Source organism: Hemiscyllium ocellatum, chromosome 34 (assembly GCF_020745735.1).
Source record: "Hemiscyllium ocellatum isolate sHemOce1 chromosome 34, sHemOce1.pat.X.cur, whole genome shotgun sequence".
Lineage (NCBI taxonomy): Eukaryota > Metazoa > Chordata > Chondrichthyes > Orectolobiformes > Hemiscylliidae > Hemiscyllium > Hemiscyllium ocellatum.
The window spans coordinates 26,176,282-26,195,992 of NC_083434.1; the positions used below are offsets into that span (position 1 = coordinate 26,176,282).

Here is a 19,711-nt window from a genome sequence, read left to right on the forward strand (position 1 = left end):
GGGACAGCCTTGATTTTTGACTCCTGAGTAGAACTTTAAAGTGTGCTACAAACTGAGCTTCACCTGGCGCAAGCTGCCTGACTCGAGCTATGGGATGAATCTGTGATCCTGAAATAAAACTATTAAATAACTGAGTCGAAAATGTGGCATTTTTATAACACGATATAACTTCTGTAAAAGCACAAAACTTTAGAAAAATCTAGGGTGACGTATTAAATGTGTTACCACCCTCTGTATGCAGTGGCTTTTATATTATATCTGACTTTTTAAGAATTGCAGAAAACTAATGTGTGGCAGATTTTTCACTCAGTTTTATGCAGCTGGTTGGCTTTCTAAAGTCAATCCAAGCTGTGAGTAACATACACGTAACTCCCAGGCGCTCAGCGCAGCATTACAATTGAATGGGATGGTTTTTGATATGTGTGAGCACTGAGGAAAATAGACCCAACGCGATCTCAGCTTTAATCCCTGGTCATTATGGAGCTGGCTGCTCTCAGGTGAGATTAAACCTGGGCCACTCGCCTGGCACAGCAAATGAGGGGGAAAACCTTCCTATAATGGTGACTTCACCCCATGGGCACGAAGCTTGTTAATAATGCACGATCTTCATACATAAAGAGTTAAATGCTGTGCATGATCAGAGTGCAGCTGTAACCTGGCAACAGCCAGTGACTTCGGGTGATGTTGAAGTAGGGTACAAGGAAGTATCAATATAGTAAAAATAGAATTTGCTGGGGAAACTCCACAGATCTGGTGAGAAAGCAGTGTTAAGATTTTGGGTCCAATGAGCCGCCTTCAATATGACTTGCTGGAGCATGGCATCTTTCACTGTGGAAGTGGTTAAGGGCTCCATACTCTGTGGAAACTTTTGGAGAAGACTCAACTATCTCAATGATGTTCTTTATTATTACAGGAATTAGAAATGCAGTTCTGTTTAGTGTCTGAACTCCATGCTGTAATGACTGAAAGTTGTGTTGCTCTTTGAATATTTAAATCTTATTGAATTGTTATTTTTAAACTTTCACTTGCTACTTGCTTTAATGTAGTTTACATTCAACTACATTTTCATCACTGGAGCCATTCACAGATAGGAAGGTTCCATGGTTAGAGATCGAATACGTTCTAATGTGCAAACCCTTTCTCTAATCTAAGCGTTTATTAGCGTTTGTATATAAAGTAGCAATCCCAACATTTCAAGGTGAGGCCTACACTTGATATATCATACCTTTCATAAGCTCAATGTGCCAAAATATGTTTTTGTGACAATCGCTGTCATTGTTGAATTGTAGAGTACAAGATTACTAATTTGTGCAACCTTACTGTGTACAATCAGTTATGAGTTAAATAACAAGAAAACTGTTAATTGGGGATAAGGTTTGGCCAGTGCGGTTTCTTAACTGGAGCGTAAATGCTATCTGTCACTGTGTAAACAAAGGCTTGTACTGAAACCCTCTGCATGCTCTACAAAAGATGATTGGTGTAGAGAAATTGGCAAAGTTACAGACAATTGTTATTGCAGCATTGCAATGTCAAAGGAAGCCCAATGATGTACTTAGTTTAATATCTTTTATGCCTTGTAAAAGAATATTGCCTGACAGTATTAGTGACAATTAGAATGCATTATGATCATAATAAAAGTACTGCCTCCTAATGTTTTGAAGTGCATTCTGATGAAATACTATCATTTCTCCCAGCAGTGGAGTTAATGGCTGACTGCAAAGCCAAACCAGCAAGAGGCAATATGGACCAACTTTCCACCAAGATTCAGAATGACCGGATACAGGAGAAAGTAGCCACACGACGCATGTCCAATTCAAATGGCACGAATGGGGGAGCTACCACACTTGATGAGCTCAGTGACCTTGAAGAGGCCTTTAGAAAATTTGCTATTCATGGAGACACGAGAGCCACAGGAAGAGAGATGAATGGCAAAAATTGGTCAAAACTGTGTAAAGACTGCAACATCATTGACGGGAAGAATGTGACAATCACCGATGTTGACATTGTGTTTTCCAAAGTCAAGTATGTCCTTTATCTACTGTTCAGTCAATGGGCAGCTGTTCTTTCATTGAATTATCATTTTCATCTCCAATTGTTCTCACATGATGTAATCTTTTTCTTTGGCTAGGCAAAATATTTTAATGTTATCAATAAATTAATGTATCACAGCAATGGAACTTAGGAGTTACTAAAATTGTTATGATCTGTTAAAAGGATTTTTATATGAACTACCAAAGGAAGTGAATGGGACAGAATATAATATGATAATTCATATTCTCTTTTAGGATCTGGTGTGTCTTTGTATTAAAATTGTTGGATTTTGCTGTTGTGTTTTCCAAAGTCGAGTATGTCCTTTATCTATTGTAAATTCCCTTCCACCCAGAAATGAACTGCCATCTTGATTTCATTGACTGAAATAGGATTGAAGTTACAGCAGAGCCCCAGGTTTCACCACCCATGGAGTTTAGTCTTATACAGGCTGGAGATTATAACAGCAGCAGACAGGAACTGAGCTGCTTTAGTGAATATGTATTTATGTAGAGATATGTTTATGAATAAAGTATATTTTGAAATTTAAAAACAGCAGCAGGCAGGAAGTGTTTCATAACTAGGGACCACAGTTTAAGGATAAGGGGGGTAGACCTTTATGAGAAATTTCTTTACCCAGAGTGTGATGAACCTGTGGATTGCGCATCACAGCAAGCTGCTATGGCCAAAACATTGAGCTTTTAAGAAGGAGATAGATCTAGCTCTTGTAGGTAAAGGGATCAAGAGTTCTTGGTGGGGTAGGAGAGATTAGGATGTTGAGTTTGATGACCAACTCTGATAATGATTGAGTTTTTTGAAGAAGTAACAAAGAAGATTGATGAGGGCAGAGCAGTAGATGTGATCCATATGGCGTTCCCCATAGAAGACTGATTAGCAAGGTTAGATCTCATGGAATACAGGGAGAACTAGCCATTTGGATACAGAACTGGCTCAAAAGTAGAAGACAGTGGGTGGTGGTGGAGGGTTGTCTTTCAGACTGGAGGCCTGTGACCAGTGGAGTGCCACAAGGATCGGTGCTGGGTCCTCTACTTTTTATCATTTACATAAATGATTTGGATGCCAGCATAAGAGGTACAGTTAGTAAGTTTGCAGATGACACCAAAATTGGAGGTTTAGTGGACAGTGAAGAGGGTTACCTCAGATTACAACAGGATCTGGTCCAGATGGGCCAATGGGCTGAGAAGTGGCAGATGGAGTTTAATTCAGAAATGCGAGGTGCTGCATTTTGGGAAAGCAAATCTTAGCAGGACTTATACACTTAATGGTAAGGTCCTAGGGAGTGTTGCTGAACAAAGAGACCTTGGAGTGCAGGTTCATATCTCTTTGTAAGTGAAGTCACAGGTAGATAGGATAGTGAAGAAGGCGTTTGGTATGCTTTCCTTTATTGGTCAGAGTATTGAGTACAGGAGTTGGGAGGTTACATTGTGGCTGTACAGGACATTGTTAGGCCACTGTTGGAATATTGCATGCAATTCTAGTCTCTTTCCTATCGGCTGGGGCTGTTTTCCCTGGAACATCAGAGGCTGAGGGGTGACCTTTATGGAGGTTTACAAAATTATGGGGGGCGTGGATAGGAAAAATAGACAAAGTCTTTTCGCTGGGGTTGAGGAGTCCAGAGCTAGAGGGCATAGATTTAGGGTGAGAGGGAAAAGATATAAAAGAGACCTAAGGGGCAACTTTTCACGCAGAGGGTGGTACATGTATGGAATGAGCTGCCAGAGGAAGTGGTGGAGGCTGGTACAGTTGCAACATTTTTGGGCGGCACGGTGGCACAGTGGTTAGCACTGCTGCCTCACAGCGCCAGGGACCTGGGTTCAATTCCCGCCTCAGGCGACTGACTGTGTGGAGTTTGCACGTTCTCCCCGTGTCTGCGTGGGTTTCCTCCGGGTGCTCCGGTTTCCTCCCACAGTCCAAAGATGTGCGGGTCAGGTGAATTGGCCATGCTAAATTGCCCGTAGTGTTAGGTAAGGGGTATATGTTGGGGTATGGGTGGGTTGCGCTTCGGCGGGTCGGTGTGGACTTGTTGGGCCGAAGGGCCTGTTTCCACACTGTAAGTAATCTAAGTAATCTAATCTAAATTTAAGAGACATTTGGATGGATATATGAATAGGAAGGGTTTGGAGGGATATGGGCAGGGTGCTGGCAAGTGGGACTAGATTGGGTTGGGATATCTGGTCGGTGTGGACAGGTTGGACCGAAGGGTCTGTTTCCATTCTGTCCATCTCTATGACTATATACTGAATGGCAGAGCAGACTTATTCTGTTTTGTTTTTAGAATATTATGTCACTAACCTGTTTTTATTGCACAGCTCTCAATTTGTCAGGCGGAGGTCATTAAAATTCATCCCATTATATTGTGGATCAATAGTTGACTATTGTCTGCCAGGGAAAGAAGCCTACATCCTTCCCTTCTAAATGAGAGCAGTGGTTATAATCTAAATTTGTTGAACTCAATGTTATTGAAAGTGAAATGTTGTAAAAATGTAATCAAAATACGAGGCACTTCTCCTGAGTTTCCATTGGAACAGTGGAGGAGGATGGAACTGGGAAAGAGAAAGTTGTACACGGATCCACTATGTGAAGGCATATAGCTCCTGTAACTATGGTCAAACTCGATAGGTAAATGGAACTCCTGGTTTATTGAGTGGAATACACAGAAAGTCAATAACATGGTACCCTGTGTTTTAGTTTTCTATTCCAGCTAAGGTATACCAAAGGGAATTCTTTTTTCCCAAACAGAGTCCACTCAATAAATGCCGTTAAAGAAGGGCCACCACTTTAAAGATGTTTAGAAATAGGCACCTTCTTCAGGAATAAGGAGGGTGTGCCAAGCAGGCTACGATAAAAGGTAGGGAGGAGGGATTTGAGGGAGGGGGCATTGGAAATGCGATAGGTGGAAGGAGGTTGAGGTGAGGGTGATAGGTCCTCCAACGCCCCTCCCCCATCACCCTCACCTTAACCTCTTTCCACCTATCGCATTTCCAACACCCCTCTCCCAAGTCCCTCCTCCCTACCTTTTATCTTAGCCTGCTTGGCACATCTTCCTCATTCCTGAAGAAGGGCTCATGCCCGAAACGTCGATTCTCCTGCTCCTTGGATGCTGCCTGACCTGCTGCGCTTTTCCAGCAACACCTTTTCAGCTCTGATCTCCAGCATCTGCAGACCTCACTTTCTTCTAGAAGTAGGCACCCCCGATTTTATGTCCTCAAACTCAGCTGTCATCTTGCTGAGAGTAAGGATGAGGGAAGTGGACATTGAATTTCTGCCATTATTTTGCCTTAAAGGTTGCTCTTCAAATTCTGACATTTTCATATTCTAGGTCAGGAAAAGAAAAATAAAAGCTTGCATTTGCATAGCATCTTGCATGACTTCATTGGCTGCAAAATGATTTGGGAAACAATGAGATCATTTCATAAGCATTGCTATAACATAGGGAAACACGGAACGAATTGACACCCAGCAAGGTGTCAAACAGCAGTGTGATTTAGGCCAACATCTGGTTTTAGGTGTTAAGTAAGAGACATGGGTTGGTTTGCGCTCAATATCTGCGTACTTGAAAATAATTTACACTGCTTCATGTAAGGAGGCCACATCAATCTTTGATTTGCTGGCAGTTGGCAGGAGAACAGAAACAACCATCTACTGAGGCAAAACTCTAGCCTTTGGCCTCTGTGAAATGGATTCGAACTGTGCCCACAGCTGTAGTTGTTACTGCAGGTTTATGATAAAACAGATATTGTCAGCAGCTTTTGGTCCAATGCTTCTCAGATTACTGATCTTTAATCTTTTTTTCTTCATTCATAAGACGTGGGGCTACTAGCTAGACCATTGTTTATTGTCAATCCCTAATTGTCCTGGAGAAAATGGTGGTGGTGAGCTGCCACCTTGAACTGTTCCAATCAATGAGGGTACCCTGAGTGCTGATAGGAAGAGAATTTGACCCCGCGATAGAGTGAAATGGTAATTATAGTCCCAAGTCATGATGATGTTTGGCTTTGAGGGGAACTTGCTGGTGGTGATACATCCAAGCTTCTGCTTCACTTGACCTTCTATGTAGTGGAAGGCATGGGTTTCAAAGAATATTTCAAAGGAGCCTTGGTGAGTTACTGCAGTGCAACTTGTAAACGATACACACTGCTGTCACTCTGTGTTGGTGGTGGGAGGAGTGTACGCTAAAGTGGTGAATGGGGAGAGCTAATAAAGCGGGATGTTTGCTTTGGGTGGTGTTAAGTTTTTTTGAATGCTGTTTGAGTTGTCATGGTGTTATTGCATTCCTGACTTGTATCTTGTAAATGATAGACAAGCATCAGGGAGATAGGAATTACTGCGCAGCCTTGCTAGCCTCTGACCTGCTATTGCAGCATTCATATAGCTGGTTTAGTTCAGTTTCTGGTCAATGGTATCCCTTGGGGAGTTGACAGTGAATAATTCAACAATGGTAACACCTTTGAACATTAAGAGCGATATTTAGATTCATTAATGTTGGAAATGGTTATTATCTGGCACTTATGTTATTTGAATGTAACTGGCAACATATGAACAATTGCACTTAATAATTACAAAACCCACTTGTGTGGGGGCAAGAATTCCAGATTTGTTTGAGGAAGAAATGCTGAATGCTCTTTGAGGAAGAATTTATTTCTAAAAGGCCCAATTCTACTTTTAAGATTATGTTGCCATGTTGTGTACCTTTCTCCACCATTGTATCAGTAAGTCTCAATTTCCCTATGTCTATCCTATCAAATCCCTGTCTCATTTTCAAAGCTTTGGTAAGGTCACCAATCAGTCTTCTACACATAAGGGAAAACAACCTAGGCAATCTGTCCTCAGAGTTTACAATGAAGCTTTGTCAGGGTAGGTATTGAATCAAATGACTAAACCTAGGGAAATATTAACATGTAACTGTGAAAAGAATAGAGGGTCATTGTCATGCCCCTGGGATCCGGGATGTCACCCAGGTTTTATATTAACGGGCCTATGTACTAAAAGGCTTCCTAAGACACACTTTTGAATTTTTACATTGAGAGTATAATCTAACAAAGAAACCCTGCTGCCTCCTAACAATACCTTGATTCACCTGTTACGTCGGGGAAATTTAATTATACTTTGTTTAGAAAACACAGATAGTCTTCCCTGTGGGTGACTGTTGGAGCCATAATTCTGAAAGGAAAGTTAGTACACCAATGGTAAAACGAAGTCTTTCTGAAGCCAGGCAGTGTCTGATAAATTACTGTCTCCAGAGAGATGCTTCCTGAGTACATTTAACTGAATACTTTCCACTAACTTCAGCAGCTGAATAGCAGGAGGAGAATGGGGTGCAAGTTCTCTGACTGCCTTCTGGTCTACAGAGAAATTAATAAATGTGAGTTTTTACTCACTTTGCATTAGCACAGATCTAAATGGTCCCTTTTTCTAAATGACAGTGCATGCCTCAGCAAAGACATAATCATTTCTTACTTGCTGTATCCTGGGTATGCACATGTTAGTCCTAAGTTACCATATAGGAACAGAAGAGTGCTTGTAGCTTTGGTCATGAACTGCCAAATATTCTGCAATTCAATATTCTACAATATTTGTGCAAACACTTGTTTTCTTGAAAGAAATCTTTAAGCTTTCTCATGATTGACCTTTTATATGGTGTCTTTTACCACCTCAGGGCAATGGCCAATGATTGCTTGATAGATATCGAGTTTTGAGTGAGCTGAAGTATAAGTCAAGGTATTGCTTACCATATATATCATTAATTCCATCTCAAGTTTATGTAAAGCCTGATAGACGTTTTAAGAATTCTGCTTTTTTCTAAATTTTTGGAGCCTTTAACTTTTGTATATGTAATCTGACTTTTTATTTGAAAAGTATATTCCAACATGCGGCTGCACAGTATATTAAGTGCAAATATTTATCTATGAAGACAGCTTTGTGAAGAATTTATAGCTTTAAGTGACACATAGTGATCCTCACTGGATCCTGGGTTCTGTCCATCTCCAATGAAACCTTCCTCTGGAGACTGTGTGGAATTTGCACATTCTCCTGGTGTCTGTGTGGGTTTCCTCTGGGTGCTCTAGTTTCCTCCCACAGCCCAAAGATGTGCAGGTCAGGTGAATTGGCCATGCAAAATTGCCCATTGTGTTCGGTATATTAGTCAGAGGGAAATGTGTCTGGGTGGGTTACTCTTCGGAGGGTCGGTGTGGACTAGTTGGTCCAAAGGGCCTGTTTCCACATGGTAGGGAATCTAATCTAATCTAATATAAAGACAAATAGGCTGTCTGATATTGGTAGAGTTTTGGCACTGTTGCCTCACAGTGCCAGGACCCAGGTTCGATTCCAGCCTCGGGTGACTGTCTGTGTGGAGTTTGCACATTCTCCCTGTGTCTGCATGGGTTTCCTCCAGGTGCTCCGGTTTCCTCCCACAGTCCAAAGATGTGCAGGTCAGGTGAACTGGCCATGCTAAATTGCCCATTGTGATAGGTGCATTAGTAAGGAGTAGGGGAATGGGTCTGGATGGGTTACTCTTTGGAGAGTCGGTGTGGACTTGTTGGGCCGAAGGGCCTGTTTCCACATTGTAGGGGAATATAATCTAATCGAAATGGGATATAATTTTCTTGGACTATAATGCTTTTCCCGTGCTTTCCCACCCATTTTCCTGCCACTGATTATCAGCTGAAGAGCCAGGAAGAAATCTTTTCTTTACGCACGTTGTTGTTCTGATCTGGAGTGCACACCCTGAAAGGATATTGGGAACAGAATCAATACCAAGTTTCAAAAGGGAAATGGATGAGTGCATTTAAAAAAAAATACCCAAAGTTGGAGCAACGAAGTATTCAACCTTTTGGGCTTTTGAGGGAATGGGAGAATGAGAAAGTTTCACCTTGCGATACTCTCTGAAGTAATGAAGTTTATGTGAAGAAAATCTCTGGCCGCAGTTGTGTGAAACTACCTCTCCAGAGTGGTTGATGGCAGCTGCTACCTTTTCACTGTAGCTTTGGCAGTTCGGGTGATAGGTGTGGTATCAAAGAGGAGACATTGAGTCTCCCAATCAAATCTACCTTCAGGCACCCACAGGCTTCACCTCCACTGGGGTGTGGAACTGTCTGTCATCAGGAAGATTCTGGCAATGGTGTCAATCAGTCCACGACTGGACATTAACTTCAACGGGTCGACCACCCACACCCATTAAGCTGGTCTGAACAGCAGGCTCCCGGTCTGATGCCTCAGTTGTAAAATTTCCTCATAATCCTGCCTGGAGGCCTGTCACCATGGCATTGGGAAGATCCCACCCTTAAAGAGCAGACACGTGCTGAATAGCTTTGCTGTGTATTGCAAGTATCAATGAAATTTAAGTGGATCTTCAAAGCCTTTTCAGCATCAAGATGTATCATTGCCTCACTGCACATATTTTGGATTTGCGGCTTGGTGCCTTCTATTGATAGTACCTTGCAATGGGTTTGAATTGCTGTCTCCTTGCCTTTGATTTGTTTGGCCATCCAAGGTCTCACACAGTGAGCAACACGCATTGATATTCGGTCATGTTCAGTGGCCCCACTCCTGACCCTTTGGCGCTCTTGGCTGGTACTTTAGTGCTGTACTGAAGGGCTGTGTTGTCATAAGTGATCGCTTCCTTCTCAACTGGACATAAAAGATCCAACAAAGAACAAGTGATTCTGCCTGATGCCTTGGTCAGTATTATCTGATCATTTACCTTATTACTGTTAGTGTCTATTTATTATACACAACCTAGCCTTTGCACTTCCTACATTCCTGCTAATCCCTGGAAGCTCAAATACACAACCACCTGCTGAAGGAGCGGCGCTCCGAAAGCTAGCGCTTCCAATTAAACTTTTGGACTATAACCTGGTGTTGTGATTTTTAACGTTGTACACACCAGTCCAATACTGGCATCTCCAAATAATGACTAATACATAGGGACTGTTAATTCTTGGACTATAGGACAGCTACAATTCACTTAAGCATTGATTAAACCCTGGCATTTACGACAGTTCCAATACACATGAGCTGTTAATTCTTGGAATATATGACAGCTCTAATACGCTGGGGCTGCTAATACTTGGAATATGTGACAGCTCTAATACATGCAAACATTGATGATCTCCGAAACACAGAACAGTTTTAATTCACTGTGACTGCTAATTCTCTGAACTAAAACCTGGGGCCAATAAAGATCAAACCAATTAATAAAAGCATTTGAGTTAAAGGCATCAAATTAGATTGCGGAAGGCTGAAACTCATTGCTTTTTACTCCGGTTAGGGGAGGGAAGCAAATCTATCAGAAGTGGACTCATCAACTCAAAACATGTATCACAGGAGGTGCTGCATATTTCTGATATAGTTATCAACTGAGTCCTCCTGTCTGTTAACTCATTCCTCCATACATTCCTGCTTGTGACTCATACCAGATGGGGTATTCGTTTCTCAGTCTGTGACATAAATCTTGTTGTCATTTCACTGATGTGACCACAGGTCAAGTGTACATTGTTGGCTGTACTATTGGACATTCTAGAAGTTTGTCTTTCTGTACATCAAGGAGCTTTACAGTGAGGTAAATTTTGTAAGAGATTATGCGTGGTTAGTGCATATTGGAGAAAACATTCACAGGGATGAAAACAATATGTTCTTTAGGGAATGTTTCTGATGGCTGTGAATTTGTGTTCCAGGGCGAAATCTTTTAGGACTATTACCTTTCACCAATTCGAGGATGCCCTTGAAGAGCTTGCACAGAAGAGGTTTAAAGGGAAGGTCAAGGAAGAGGCAATCCAGGAGATTCACAAGTTAGTTGAAGGGAAGTCCCCTGTTGTTTCAGGAGTAACGGTATGTTTTCTCATCGCTATGTAACATAATCATCCAGTACTTGGCAGGCAGTGTCCTGTTTAAAGAGGAATTAACCCAGCTGCTGGATTAGGAGTGGCCTGTACTCTCCTTGTACACGGGAGTTCTAGAGACAATCATTGTCCTACAAAAGTTATTGAAATAGTGGATTAATATGTGACAACAGGATTTCGCAGTGTTTCTTTGGTTCAATGATTATTGGTTGCAGGTATTACAAACATTAAAATTTTGAGTTAACAGAAACTGAGGTCAAGTGATCTCATCCCAATAGGATGCAATTTTCAGAAAAAGCATGTCTTCCTGTTTGAATTTCTTCCCCGCCAATTATTTTGCCATTAATTGTCCACTCCTAATTGCCCTGAGAAGGTCCTGTATCAGCAGTTTGGGACAACTGAGTGTCTCCTTAAGAGGGCAGTCCATGTTGGATTGGGATTACGGTCATGTGTATCCCAGATGCAGGTTTCCTGCCTGAAACGAGCTGAGGTTTTACATCATGGCCAATTTTATGGATTCTAGACTTCTTTCTGTTTAAACTGAATACAAATAATCAAGTTGCTATGGAGACATTTGAACCATTGTTGTATGTTAATAAGCAAGCAAGGCCTCTGGATCACCAGTCCAATATCAGAATCAATTCCACATCATGAGCCCTTTATCCAGGCTGGACCTGTCTGTAAAGCACTGATGAGTGCTGCATTGTCAGACTGATCTCTTCCACAAAACATGTCAGGCTGGGATATTGTCTCCCTGCTCAGATGGATGGAGAGGTTCCAGTGAAAGTGTTTAAAGAAGAGTGGACATTAATCTCATTGCTGTTTGTATGATTTCACTGTGCATCAATCAGTTATGTTTGCTTGCATAATGACAGTGAACGCACTTCACAAAGTAATTAATTGGTTGCAAAGCATTCTGGGTCATCACAAGTGCTTGTTCGGTGCCATATAGTGTAAGCTCTTTGTCTGCTTAACACTTGGGTTAAATGACTGGAATTGGCATTAATATTCTAGCTCAAGCTCCCTGCATTATCAAAGTGTTATTGTGCATGTCTAATTTGGTTTCCTGTAGAGATGTAGCAGCACATTTTCTGTACGTATTATTAATGCTATCCAGATTCTAGACAAAGGTTGCCAAAAGTGTTAATTTGTTGTCTGCAAACAGACCCTGTCAACATAAATCTTGTACAATTTGTTTTGATGCACTGTTCTGCAAGGTGTTCTTATATAGACATCTATTTGAGCACATTGTGATCTAGGCTAAGCAAAGTCCAAATGCAAGATAGATCAATCCCTAGTGTAAAGTCCCTTGGACAGTTGGCTGTTTACGAGCATCAAACTGAAAGAAGAAAGACCTGCATGTATAAAGCTTTGTCTTTGACCTCAGGATGTTCTGAAACAATTTAAAATCAATTCCATACTAACGAAATGTAGTCACTGCTGTCATGTAGAAGACACACAGCAGCTACTTATGCTCAGCAAGCTGCTCCAATGAGAAATGAGTTACGGTGCCAAATAATCTAATGGTGGTGTTGGTTGAGAGATAGTTATTGACTCTCAAGGACACCAGAGAGATTCCTGCCTTCTGCTTTAATTTGGTGTTGTCATCTGAGAAGGCAGAAGGACCCGCAATTGAATGTCTTATCTGAAACATAGAAAGTCTGCACAAAACTGTGCCTTGTTAACGTGCTCAGTTGTTGGTGTGGGACTTAAACCTGCAACCTTCTAACTCAGAGGCAAAAGATGCCACTGAGCCAAGGTAATATCTTGTATAATCTTGTTATGTCCTAAATTTGCTTCTTTATGAACTTCTTTGTGCATGAAATAATCCTTTATCAAGTGTAATGTTGGTTTAATTGTTTTCTCTGCAGAAAACTGTGCTATCTCCCACGTTGTCACGACTTACAGATACCTCAAAGTTCACTGGTTCCCACAAAGAAAGGTTTGATCAAAGCGGAAAAGGCCGAGGAAGAGAAGGCAGAGAGTACTTGGTTCAGAATACTGGCTACGTAGTGGGATACAAACATGCTGGCACATATGACCAGAAAGTAAAAGGGAGTAAACATGACTAGGTTCTTTTCCAACATATGTATCACCATCACTGGGAATGTATCTACTTCCAATGCACCTTGGGAGAACAAATCAAAAGTAGGAACTCAAGTCGTCATTGTTTATTTCCAAGTATTTCTAGTTGGTTAGAAAAATCTTCCACACTTTCTTTAGAAAGGCCATTACCCCACACCCCCTCCCATTACCCTGCCACCATCATTGGCCAACTGTCAAAATTATTGTCATTTTTGAGTGGCTCTTGGTAATCACATGCAGTCCACCCTTCATTGTTGGTCATTGGCACCTCAGCAGAGGACCAGGCTTTGAAAGGACAACTCTCAATAGCTCAAAATCATTAACATTTGAACCAGTTCGTGATGCTGCATTACAGTCATCTTTTTGGATGACTTTCAACTCATTTTGTGTTAAGAATGGAAACTTATGTTCAGTCCAAAGATCCCTGCATTACAAGATGCCTCTCCCCACAATTGATGAGACAGGGAACAATGTCCAAGTACTCTGTTTCATAAAATCCTCATCCAGAGTTGGTAATGAAACATCAAACTATACCTTGTAAGACTGGGTTCTCTTCAACTGCTGAGTGGACATGAAGACATAGGAAAAATGCAAAACTGAACGAGGCATAGAAGTGTCAGTCTCAACATGTCAGGTATAAATGTGTGTCGTCTTTGATAGTCCTGTTGTACAAAATGTCCTTCCAATTTAGGTGGTCAATGGGGAAAGAAAGTCTCACCACAACATTGTGAAAATTGCATTATGGCAAAGAAGCAATTGGTGAGAAGGCATCTGTCGGCATCACTCTAGTAATACGTCGTTTTCTAATACGGATCAACCACTGTGCCCCTGAAAGATGTGTTCGACGTAAATGAGATAGGACTCTGCTGCAAATAGCATTTTACCTGCCAAAAAAAGGTCAGTTATATCTTAAAGTGTCGAGATTTGGCCCGATCAGCTTTTTGAAGAAAATAGGATGGGAGCTGGTGGATCTAATCAGTGAATTTGGAAGGTGACCCGCAGGCACTCAAAGAAGTGCTTTGACTGAATGGTTTTTGTTGTCAGTGGCAAGGACTGTCAGCATGTTGTAGTCGTGCACAAGGAACATTTGAACAATCTGAAGGTATGGATCAGTCAGTGATGGGTTAACCATAAGGATGGTACAGATGAATCACACCCTCAATATCATCACAGACTTGCCATAATCCTAATATCTTTCAGCTAGTGGAATTAGGATAAATTGACATTCGACAGTTTTAATGATTGTCAGTCATATCCTGAAAGGTTTCTGCTGAAAGAAAATAAAAGCTGGAGATTGAAGTTTCTATATTCCTGCACAAATGAAAATGACTAAGCTGACATAACATCATGGGGGGGAGGGGGGAGTATGAATGTTTATCCTGTCAAACAATTCCATTGTTTTGTTGTGCAACATAAATAGGAATTGTATTACACTTTTTCTCTAGACCCCAGTTCAACTTAACAATGTAGAATCTGTTAAGTACTGAGCTCGATTGTGATTCTGCTTCCAAAAGTGTATGATTGGCACACTTCCTTAGGCTTCAAGAGAGACATTTATCAACCAGTGATTCTGTTAAAGGGAATAGAATGTATAACTGCCATTGTGAATGTGGTCGTGGTAGACCTTATATTACACATTCTTGCCTCACCCTGCTCAAATGGGGAATTGGAAACTGGCACATAGTGCCTTTGTTCTCGGTAACAACACTGATTCATTTCATTCCACTTTATTGTATTCCAGTAAAGCTACTGCCTGTTCTTAAGCTGCTTCATCTTATCTTGGAGTTTCTCAGTGAATTATTCTCTCTGTATGCTTCAGCAGATTAATGGAATGGCCCTGCTATAACTGCAAAGACAACAAACGAATGAAAGTTGTAGCTGATGCCCTTCCGAAGACATAAGTGCACAGGCAGAGTATAGCTTATAAAGGGGATATTGGGGGAGCATTGAATGAAGACTTATGTATGTGAAGACTTTAATTAACACTTTAATAACAAAGAATCATGGCTATGATTTCAAAGTTTTATGTTGGGTTAGTGAAAGTCTAAACATCAGACCAGTTGGGTTCCATCCTGTGTGAACTGCTCATAAAGTATACAAAGTCAAAAATCACATGACACCGGGCTATAGTGCACAGGTTTATTTTAAACCGTGAGCTTTCAGAGCTCCCACTCTTTTTTTTTCAGTTAGCTACTTTGTCCACTCCCGTCCAACACCTGCATCATAATATGGATAGAAGAACTAACAGCTGGAAATAAGTTTGATTATGACTGAGTTTATAGGAGTGTACTACACATTCCATCAAACACAACATAAGAGCACTTTTCAGCCAATCGCTATTGATTGAGATTTCCAAATTGCAGGTTACCCTTTCTAACCATGGCCCAAAAGTTTTGAGTATTTGTTAAAATCAAGTGTGATATTCTATCAGATATCTTCTTTATTTCAAACTTCTCCTTTCTTTTCCATCTGCTGTTTCTTTAGCTTGCCCTCTCCCCTCCACTTTTTGTCCTGAATCATCTATGGAAGCTAGATTCCATCCACGGGCTTCTCCCTAACTGATACTTATTCCTCCAACAGTTGCCTGAGAGGAATCAAATATATTGTTGCCAAAACACAAGTTTCCCCTGGATTGGAGAACTGGGTCCATTTGCCTTAAACTTGCAGGAATGTCTGGGCTACCATTTGAACAAGTAACAGGGAGTCTGTTGTCCTGAGATAATACTAAATATCTTCAGAATTTGTTGTATTCAAAAAAAATTTAGCACACCAAGGGGAAATAAATGAAATGCAGCAGAAATATAATGGTTGTGATACATTATAAAACGCTTCAAAGATTGTTCTGCGGTGGTAGTTATGCTGAAATCAAATTTGTAAATTGTATGTAAATAGCCAATCTCAGTATGCATAGGTTGATAGTGGGATATTAGCTGCATCGAAAATTCCAAGTTGAATAATCCTCAGCATGGATCATTGTTCCATTAAAATTGACATGTTTATCATTAATTGGAAGATACTCAAAAAATAATTATGTAATATATAGATCTAAGCTTTGTCAATTTTTAACATCACAAATCCTAACTTGTACCAATATATAAATACAGTTCACATTGTGCACTTTACTGTAAGGTCATTACTATTCACAGCACAACTAATTGCTGCTCCTTCAGTGATGACTGAGGTACTGCTGATATTTGCTTTCTTTGTCGAATTTGGGTTTGTTTTTGACTTTCCATCCGATATGCACTGTAGAGACGCTCAGATTTAATTTGCTGTTTTAATACAATCCAACAATCTGAAAATCTCTCGTAAGTAATGCTTGATAACAAATCAAGAATTGCAATTAAAGCCTTCAGCTTTCCATTGTACATACTGCCCAAGGCCAAGCACTTTAATCAGTATTCTGTTCCTCCTTTACTAAAAGGCAGAGGAAAGGACATACATGGTCTGAAGGTCAAGAGGGCTGAGAGGAAGCTATGGGTGTTGTGAATAGTTCTTTCTCTATAGAATTACACCCTTATTTTTCTACATTGCTTGCTTCAACTATGTATCAGAGGCTGCCAGATATTGCTACATCGTAAAGCTAGACTGACTAAATTTTGTAAGAACAATAAATGAAATAAAATCTATTTGTAAAGCTATGAGGGTTCTATGTAATTATTTTCATCCATTGTATTCATTTCATAACTATTACATTGGTCCGAGAGTTGAGAAACAGAACAGTATTCTATATTTGTGTAGATTTGCTTCTCAACTCAACTGGCTTTTTGAAAAATAAACATTCTCAGAAGAAAATTAAGGCAAAAATCTCATAATATTAACCTGTCATGTTGTATGCAGTATCTATTTGGTAGGGTTAGAGTCATAGAGATGTACAGCATGGAAACAGACCCTTCGGTCCAACCCGTCCATGCCAACCAGACATCCCAAACCAATCTAGCCTGTCAGCACCCGGCTCATATCCCTCCAAACCCTTCCTATTCACATACCCATTCAGATGCCTTTTAAATATTGCAGATAGTTCAATTCATATTGGCAACAATTTTGAGATATTTTACAGATGTTGCATTGAAAAGGGAAAGCAAGGCAAGTGAATCTGCTCTTAGCCTCTCAATATCCGGAGCGACTTTCTTCTACTCCAGTTCCACGGGTACTGACATGCCCATTAAGTTACAATGCAGAAATGAATTAAGCCTTGGCTGGGGTACTACACCCAGTTCGCATAGAAAGCGATGTCACTGAGATGACCAATATATTGAAAGAAACCAATCAGGAATTGGAAACGTACTGTTAAGCCAGTCTGATGCTGATCATGTGCTGACCATTTACTAGCAAGCCAATCTTGATCACACCAGAGAAGTTGCAGAGCAAATTTATGAAGACATTAAGATAACAGAATAATTCTAGCCAGGAGGAAAGATTGAGTAATCTTGTAAGATTGAATTATTTTTCAAAAAATCAATAATTTTGACTTGATTAAGCAAGTGCAGAATTAAATTAAACTCTCTTTAATTGTGGTTAGTTGTGAAACACTTTCTAGAAGGAACAATGCCATATGACCCTGACTAACAATAAGGTATTTGGTGCACAATTTTATTTATGTTTAATGGTGTACATTAACATAAACAATGTACTGAAGAGATGTAGGTTATGGTTTACTAATTAAAGGGCAAATGAACAGATGTTTGCGAAATAGAGCCAAATTTTACTTGAGACACAGCTATATTTTAATATAGTTTTATTTTGTAACAAAGTATTTAACAGGCCTACATATACTTGTCTTATGTGGTTATTTTGAGCCTTAATTTGCTTTAGATGTTAATAATTGTTCTGTAGTCACACATAGTTCATTTATTTTGGAATTTCCTGAATGCAGTATTACTTGGGAAAATTGAGACGATGTTAAGTCACTAAGGAGTGACACTACGTATTCTAGATGGACACCTAAATGACCTCATTGGTGCCACATCTAGATGAAGTTCTATGGAGTTATTAAGAAGAGTGACAGGCTGTCACAAAAGGGATGAATTGAAAAAGTGCTGGAGATTTTAATAAAAGAATTAAGAGCCAGTAGAAAGCGATGCCACTGAGATGACCAATATATTTAAAGAAACCAATCAGGAATTGGAAACGTACTGTTAAGCCAGTCTGATGCTGATCATGTTCTGACCATGTACTAGCAAGCCAATAGAGTTCAGGTTGTCGCTGATCATGCACATGGGGATAGTGCCTAGCAAGTATTGGCAACGATTCTTCATGGTTTGTCGACAAGAAGGAAGACCAAAGACAGAAGGAGAATGTCAGCCAACCAGTGACATGATCTAATGTCCTGAAGTGGATCGACTAAAGAAAATCACTGCTTTTCTGAAGTATTGTTTCTTTAGTGCTGTGATAAGTTTAGTAAAAATGTATTTATACCTGGAATGTGTCTTACAATTAATACAATTAATCAGGAATAGTGGTTTAGATCAGCTCTTTCAAACTCTGTCTATAATTGTAATTGGGCGTCTTGTGATACAGTGATTCTGTTATAATGGTGGTGCCAAAGCCTCCAAGTCCTAGCACCAAGGACTAATTGTGTTGTGCTGCACTGCTCTGCACTGAACAGTCAACCTTATTTGCTCAACACACTCCCTCTTTGCAGGCACCACAGTGGTGCCGGCAAGAGAACAGCCCCTCCCAAGTATCATCTCCTCCTCCACCTCTGAGAAAGATACAGACCCCTCAGAGGAAACCATGGCTCCTGTACCCTTCAGTTACTTGGATCTCAGAGGGTACTTTAGCTAGAGTACACTTGTGAGCATGTCATTGGAACATCTCCCCAGCTGACTGAGGATGAAATGCCCAGATTGCCAGCACTCAGAGGACTGTGAAGACTAAGTACTTGCTCAGTCCTAGCCAGAAGAAGACCCTATAGTGTTGGCCATGAATACCAATGCATAAATAGATACAGGTAAGGTGAGCAGGTTTACCTGAGGCACTTTGTAAACTTGATCAAGGGTTGGAGTAGTCCACATTATCAGTACCATACTGGCTTGGCATGTGTGCATCTGGCTGGTGTCAATAATGGATACATTGACAATTGCCATGGACAGACACGTCCAGCATAAAGCCCAGTGACTGTCAGAGCTGCATGTGGATGTTCACTCCAATGCTTTAAACTTTCATGCTATGGGACAAGGCAACCGGGGAATGAAGGATATTGACCTTACTCCAGATGTCCTTTCCTCTCAAGGAGACAGGGTGGTGCCTGCAGGTACCCAGAAGAAAGAGGAACCACACACATGGCCTCCCAGAAGTCTCCACTCCGGACTCTCCCATAATGCCCAGCTCCTCCACCTCCACCCTGACGGTGAGCACTGACCCTGTTTAAGTTACAGCCAAGGAGGGCAAACCAGCATCTGCCCAGGACACACTGAGCATGTCTAGGTCCTAGAAACACAAACACCACCCAGAGCCATCTGTCCAAATTCTACAAAGTCAGCAGGTTCCAGTGTAGGGCAACCTTGTACAGTCAATGAGATTTTTTGGAATGTATTTTGAGAATCGGGAATTCACCAGGCACCCTGGTCTGTGATTAGCCATTGCCGTGGACTGACTATGATATATCCTTGACTTGTTAATTTTTAGATTAGATTAGATTACTTACAGTGTGGAAACAGGCCCTTCGGCCCAACAAGTCCACACCGACCCGCTGAAGCGCAACTTTGGACTGTGGGAGGAAACCGGAGCACCCGGAG

General features: G+C 40.9%; 1 protein-coding gene across 3 annotated transcripts in view; it reads left to right on the forward strand.

The window, feature by feature from the left end:
- The window catches only part of LOC132832284 (tubulin polymerization-promoting protein), a 30,540-nt gene extending 13,928 nt beyond the window's left edge, over positions 1-16,612 (forward strand). For 2 of the 3 annotated variants that reach the window (XM_060850161.1, XM_060850159.1), the window contains exons 2-4: positions 1,698-2,022; positions 10,722-10,875; positions 12,758-16,612. In XM_060850161.1, the coding sequence (XP_060706144.1) occupies positions 1,706-2,022; positions 10,722-10,875; positions 12,758-12,958 (672 nt within the window). In that variant the 5' untranslated portion in view covers positions 1,698-1,705 and the 3' untranslated portion in view covers positions 12,959-16,612. Of the gene's footprint in view, positions 1-1,694; positions 2,023-10,721; positions 10,876-12,757 lie in introns of all 3 variants that reach the window. The other variant, XM_060850160.1, reaches the window with a different exon arrangement.
- Positions 16,613-19,711: the final 3,099 nt, after the last annotated feature.